This window comes from Chlamydotis macqueenii, chromosome 16 (assembly GCF_036417535.1).
Source record: "Chlamydotis macqueenii isolate bChlMac1 chromosome 16, bChlMac1.mat, whole genome shotgun sequence".
NCBI classification, from domain to species: domain Eukaryota; kingdom Metazoa; phylum Chordata; class Aves; order Otidiformes; family Otididae; genus Chlamydotis; species Chlamydotis macqueenii.
Window position 1 is genome coordinate 6,359,816 of NC_141571.1, and position 6,591 is coordinate 6,366,406.

At 45.2% G+C, this 6,591-nt stretch overlaps 1 protein-coding gene across 1 annotated transcript; it reads left to right on the forward strand.

Moving 5' to 3' along the window:
- The first annotated feature begins 200 nt into the window (after positions 1-200).
- Positions 201-6,117, forward strand: FITM2 (fat storage inducing transmembrane protein 2). The gene is made up of 2 exons (XM_086760904.1): positions 201-373; positions 2,492-6,117. Exons 1-2 carry the CDS (start codon positions 201-203, stop codon positions 3,132-3,134), a joined length of 816 nt encoding a protein of 271 aa, XP_086617030.1. The 3' UTR covers positions 3,135-6,117.
- Positions 6,118-6,591: the final 474 nt, after the last annotated feature.

Sequence of the window (6,591 nt, forward strand, 5' to 3'; positions counted from 1 at the left end):
CACTGCGCGGCGCCCAGCAGGGGGCGCCCTCCCACCCGCAGCGGCCGTACGCATGCGCACAGCCCTCCCCCGTTCCCAGCCCGGCGGGCGCCGCGGGGGGGCGCCCGAGCGGGGCGGCGGAGGGGAGGGGCCGGCGCGGGGTGCGTGACGCAGTACGGCGGCCGAGCGGGCGGGGCGGGGCGGGGCGGCGGCGGGCGGGGATGGAGCGGCTGGAGCGGTGCGGGCGCTGGCTGCGGGCCGGGCTGGCCGCCGGGCGGGTCCGCCGCCGGCTGCCCTGGCTGCTGCTCGCCATCGTCCTCCTCGGGTCCGCCCTGAAGGACGGCGACCTGGTGCCCGAGACGCCCATGCGGAACAAGCGTAACCCGCTCAACGTGTGAGGAGAGGCGGGGGTGGGGGGGAGCCCGTAGGGCTGGGGCCGCCCGGTGTTAACGGGGCCTCGGGGGGCCGGGGAGGCCTGGGCTGTGGCAGCACGGGGGCGGGGGTGGGGAGAAAGAGGGCAGGGGGCAGCCGCCCGCTGCGGGTGTGGGGCCTGAGGGGTCGCGGGGCAGCGGGCAGGCCGCGGGGCTCGGCTGGGGGTGGGTTTGCGGTGGCCCGGGGCGACCCGGGAGGAGGGAGGGGGGTCCGGGACTGATGGTGGCGGGCAGCCGGGGAGGGCTGGGTGAGCCGGGCTGCTGGGGGGGGTTCTGTTGGACTCCGTGGTCTAAACGTCTGCTGTAGCCTACGGGACCGCGAGATTTCAGAACAACTGGAGTTTCTTGCTCAGTTTTTATCGGAAGAGGAAAAGAAGGATTTTTTTTCCCCTCCTTTATCCCCCAGACAGTTCCTCAGGTCTGAGTAAACTGATAGCTACTGAACTCTTCTAAAAGCAGACTAAAAATAATAAGTATTTCAGCGTCTCTTGTAAAAGCAGAGTTACTGCTATCCTTTTCTAGTACTCAGGCAGTGATTTAACTGGCTTAGCATTCTTCTTAGTCATGCACTGCGTTTGAACGTTTTCCCTGGCACGAGGAAGGCGCTGAGCTGGGCCAGGGCACGTGTGCTTTCCCTGCTACAGATCAGAAAGTAAAGCTAAAGGTGCTGTTTTCCCCTGTGACTTGGGGAGGTTTGTGCTTTATCGATTCAAATTTGTCGTTTGATGACAAGGGAGAAGAGCTGCTTTTAGTGGGATTGGAAAGAAGGATCGGCAGGAATGTCTAGAGAGTGAAATTGATCTTGCAGTAAAAACATTCTACAGTTCAATTCTCCCTTTCTAAATAGGGGAAGGTTATCTGAAGCAGGTTTTTCCCCCACAAATTACTTGCCTGCTGGTTTGCCAGCAGCAATGATGTTAGCAGCCTCTTTAGCTTTTAACTATCTTAATAAAATGATTTTTTTTTTTCCAATTACTGTTTCATGGTAGCAACTGTAGTTGCCACACTGATGCCACTTCTACTGTCAAGAGTAAAGGAGGTACTAGGCAAGGCCCTGACGGTTTTTGTTAGGAGCTCACTTGTTTTTGTCTCTGATGCTGAGGTGATGATTAAATGATGACTGTGTGTGTCTGGCTATAGCTCAGCCACAGACCAGAATCCTGCTGTCTCTGTTTTTTGAACTGGAATGTGAGTAAATAGGGGTCTGCACAGTTCCCTTCCTACCGGCTGATAGGAAGCGAACTGGATTGGAAGGTGCTAATGGGAGAAAGAAGATCATAGACTATGGTCTCCTTAATTTGTTAATAAATTAATTTGTACCTACTCCACTTTAAGATTTGAAAAGTTTACTAGTTATGCAATGCAGTCTCCCGCTAAACAGGATATTAACACGTCGTCACTTGGTTTTCAAGATCTTATAGGCATCACAGCAAAAACTTTCAAGGCAGAGGGTGAATTTAGAGATGGAAGCGTTTGTGTTTGTAAAGGAAAGCTCTCATCAACTGGAGGGATGGCCAAGGAACAAATGCGTTGCGGTGCTTCATTTGTTTTATAACATGATAACAGAGGAAAAGTTTTCAGGGCTGATGAAAAGAGTCCGCCCTTCTACTAGCGATCTTATTTAGTATTGAGTCAGGTTGTGAAGGGCTTTGAAAGCAAATATAATCAAGAATGGAGGAAAAGAGTCAGAAGAAGGGTTACTGTGGTCAGAGTGGCAAGCTAAAAATACATTCTTGGCAGCTGCATTCTGAGTAGGGCAGAGTTGAGCGGGTTTGTAGGATAAAAGTGATTGCACAACTGAACTGCAAGTCTGAACGAGGGCTCTGGGTCTGAGGGAACGCTGCCTGGGAAACAGGTGAAGCACCTGGTTGCGGGAGTATTCAGGTGTTGGGCCCAAGAGAAATAGTGTGGAGAGGGGTAAGATTTTAGCTATGCTTTACTTTGAGGGGAGGGCAGAAGTGTCTAATTTAGACAGCTCTGAACACTGACCTTGAGAACAGACTTCTTCAAGCACTGCCACTTACCCCAGCTCCTGTGAAGTCTCACACATGCATGTTTCTCTCTTGGCTTTTCTCTGGCAGATATTTTGTCAAGGTGGCTTGGGCATGGACGTTCTGGCTTCTGCTGCCCTTCATCGCAGTCACCACCTACCAGTTTGCCGAGAGCAAGTTCCTCTATGGTCCCACAAAGAGCATCTTGACAGTGCTGCGACGTCTCAGTGCGCTGCTGGTGGGCACTGCCGTCTGGTACGTCTGCACCGGGCTCTTCATGTACATCGAGAACCTCACCGGCGCGTGCTCTACCTCGACGCAACTCAGCGAGCCTCGCCGGCTGTACGCCACCAAGCAGGAATGCCACCGGGACAACGGGATCTGGAATGGCTTTGATATCTCGGGGCACTGTTTTCTGCTCTCGTACTGTGCTCTGATGATTGTGGAGGAAGTGGCTGTGCTGGAAGGCCTGTCCATAGACCAGAACTCTAAGCTGCACGTTGTAATCAACAGCCTGTTTGTTTCGTTGTGTTTTCTCACCATGATCTGGGTGTTCATGTTTCTCTGCACTGCCGTGTATTTCCATGACTTCAGTCAAAAGTTTCTTGGTGTGCTGATAGGTCTGTCAGCTTGGTACGGGACATACAGATTTTGGTACTTGAAACCCTTTTCTCCTGGACTGCCTCTTCCAAATATACCTTTGAGTTCAAAGAAATACAGTTATAGCAGATAAAATAAGTTTTAAAATTTTGTGATTTTGCTTTCAGTACTGGAGTAGTTGAATGTAGAAATGGCTACTGTATTTCCACTGCAAGGAACAAGGTGATGGGCTGGAGGAAACCAAATCTGTACTAGCTGATGGCTAGCAGATGGTAATGAGCTTCTTCCTTTGGTACTGGAAGAGGTGTGCTCTTGTTTAGGAGCTGCTAACTGACATTCTCGGCAAAGAAATCAGAAGCTGGATCTGTTTCTCTTACTAACAAATGGAGGAGCAGGTCCAAGGCTGACAGAGGCCTTTGCTCTTTAAGAGCTTCACTAATCTCAAATTAATTCTCCCTCTTTCTTTTTTATTTATTTGGGTCAAAATATTGTGGATGATCCAAACATTTTTTTTCTTCTTCTTTTTTTTTTTTTTTTTTTTAATACTTCTGTTTGTATTGCCTTAGGGGAAAGGTCTGATAATAACAGTGCTGCTAAGTGTTGCAAAAATATCAATACTCGTTAAAGCAGTATATAGTTCTGTTGTGAAAGTAGAACATCTCATGTTCTCAAGTGTTAAATACACTAACTTGCCACAAATGCTTCTTAGCTGTCTGCACCTTCTGCAGCCATAGGAGTAAATCTGAGATGTAATGTCTTAAGCAGGCTGTGACTTTAAATTCATGCCTGCCTTTGAAAAGGAAACTCTTGAAAAACAAGCCTTAACTTTTTCCTGAGGTGAAGTATCTGTAACAGTATTTTGTCATTTATTCTTGACAGAAAAAAACAAACTCCTTCCAATTTTGTTAAGAAGTCTTATATGAGAATTGGGGTTTTAATTTTTTAAATATCTTATGAGTTGCACGCTTTGCAACAACGAGTCCTTTGTGGTATGTTTCTTCTAGAAGAACAATGAAATTCTGGCGTTGTGAACAAGTTAGCTTAACCTGCTATTTCCCAAATAGCCTGCTTGCTAGCGAATTAAGCACATTGTTTATCCTAAGAGCTGCAAAGCAGTGTGCTTGAAGCCATATTTATTCTTGTTTATCCAGCAATATCAATAAGCTACTTAATTTTGATTGCACATAAAGCTGGGGCCGCTTTTGATGTGGCTTGAAACCCACTACTGAATAAAACACTACTGCTACGGGATGAGTAGGTGTGAGGTGGGATGAGTTTACTAATCATATCAATCAGACAGTTAGCATAGTTTTTTATCTTGAAAAGTTTTTTATTATTTCATAAAGGATTATTCATTATGCAGTTGCACAAAATTTGTTTGACAATTGTAGTGATGAGCAAGGCAGCCAAAAAGGTCTGTGGGCAAGGCTGTAGGTAGCATCTGCTGTTCTGAGAGCGGACTTGATCTGTCTGTAACATTTGACTCCAAGGTGAGTGTTTTGCTGGTTATAGGGTACGATGCACCGTAGTCTGATCTCAGGACATTTCTCTTTGCCATCTCAACAGCTCTCTTCCAGCAAGGGAGTGGTAGCGTTTGCAATAAATACAGCAGTGTTAATTCATGCTTGTGGTCTGCCTCAGAGAAGAGCTGAATTCACCTGAATTTCTACTGAATTCAGTTGTTGTGCATGTTTAGAAAGTACAGATCACCTAACAGAAAGAAGCTGTTTCGGGAGGTTATGTATTTTCTATCGAGCTCCTCCATTTGTTTTTGCATTAAATTGCCTTTTGGAAAATTTGCACTGATTAACTCATATTGGTTTAAGTAAATTTATTTAAACGATGCAAATTCATTTGCAGATTTTCTTTTGATGTAATGTAAGCCTGCTCCCAATAGAGCTAAGCTGGACCGCAAGCCACTTTCACCATGAAAAAGGATTATATACCCAGAAGGTTTTCTGATTAATTTAATTAGATTTAAGTTTCTATTTTAGGTTATCTTTCTGTAACTTTGCTATATAGACAAGGCCTTGGAACAGGAAATGCTATTTATTTAAACCAACTGACTTGCTGAAATTCAGTTTCAGAAATGTTTAGTGCAGTCACTATGTGGATATTTCTGTTCACCTCTAACCAGTGTCATACAATTTTTTTTTTATTATGGAATTCACGTGGGATATGGTTATTCTCAAAAGGACTTTTATTTAAACAATGACAGAAAAACCCTTGGAAACTTTATCAGTGTTTGTGTCTTTGACAGTCTGTTTCTGATGTCTGCAAAGATGCTGCTGCTGCTCTTCATTTCCCTGAACGATTCAGCCTCACTGTTTTTGTGACTACAAGATGCACGATCAAACGGACATGGATAGTTCTAAATTTGAATGGTTAATACAGCACAGATTCTCAAAAGTACAGGGTGTAAAAAAAAAAACAAACCAAAACAAAAAGAAAAGCCACGCCTGACAAAAGCGGGTTTCCCAATGTGTGCCTGTTACACCAGGCAGTTGATTTTGTAGACATGGACGGCTACTTACTGCAGCAAAGTGAAAACCTAATCTGTTGAAATATACTGGGAAATTCCCGTGGGCTGTAATCTTGCTTATGAGTGTGGAAATCTTAGCATATGTGTCTTTCTCAGTACCCTGAGACCATGTACCAGCTTTTGGCTTGCGTTCCCTGGTGCTCCAGACCTTTTTTATTGGCGCTTCTTGACTCTATTCAGAGCAAGTCTTTGCTTTCTTGTACTTTAACTGGAAGTCAAAGGTTACAAATTTTCTGTTCGTGCATTTGCCACCACCTTTGTCTGATTTCCTTCCCTCCCCCAAATACATTTTTATCATTAAAACAAAAACGCAGCCTCTCTGTGACAGGTTTGCTGTGAAAGAGGAACACTGCTGTGAGTAGCTGGATTTGATGTCCTGTACCAAAGGCACAAATCAGCTGTCAACAGATATTATTCATTTGTTTCAAGTGTTTTTAAAAAAGTATAGCATTTTAAGAATAAATTTTCACATTTTGTTGTGAATTCCAAAAGACAGCAGCTGTAATCACAAGAAACTTAAGTCTTCTTTTTTTTTTTCCTCTGTTCTACATTAAAGTATTTCTCTTGTTCTGCAGAGCTGTCTTTCTGTGTCTGTAGAATTATTTAGGTAAATCTTATTTCCAATGTCTTACTAGTGTATTTCTTATTTCAACATATGCTAATTTTTCGTTGCCTGTGTTTGTCAAGCCTGTTTTGTGAGCTCTGTATCACGGTGCTTTCACAGAAGCAGTGTGTGGACTGACTGATGTGGCTGAGGCAGTTCTTGGTGCCTTAAACACTTTCCTCTGCTGGGGCCAGCAAGGAGGGGAGTCTCAGCTACAACCCGGTGAGAAGATCAACTGGATTAGGATTCATTTCACCCCTCACTTATCTGGGACTCTTTCAAATGTTTGCGTCACTGGAGACAAGATCAGGCAAACAGGAAAGTTTAGATCTTTCGTAAGAGCCATCTGCACAGTTCAGACTTTAAACACAGCCGAAACCAGGGTTTGATTCTTCCTCAAAGTCTCTGTTCAAAGCAGATTTGTTCCGTGAATGCTTCACTGGT

Excerpts from the sequence above, each read along its gene's own strand:
- FITM2 (XM_086760904.1), top strand. The coding sequence starts at position 201 with ATGGAGCGGCTGGAGCGGTGCGGGCGCTGGCTGCGGGCCGGGCTGGCC. Across the intron at positions 374-2,491 it reads AAGCGTAACCCGCTCAACGT|ATATTTTGTCAAGGTGGCTT; the intron begins GTGAGGAGAGGC and ends TTTCTCTGGCAG.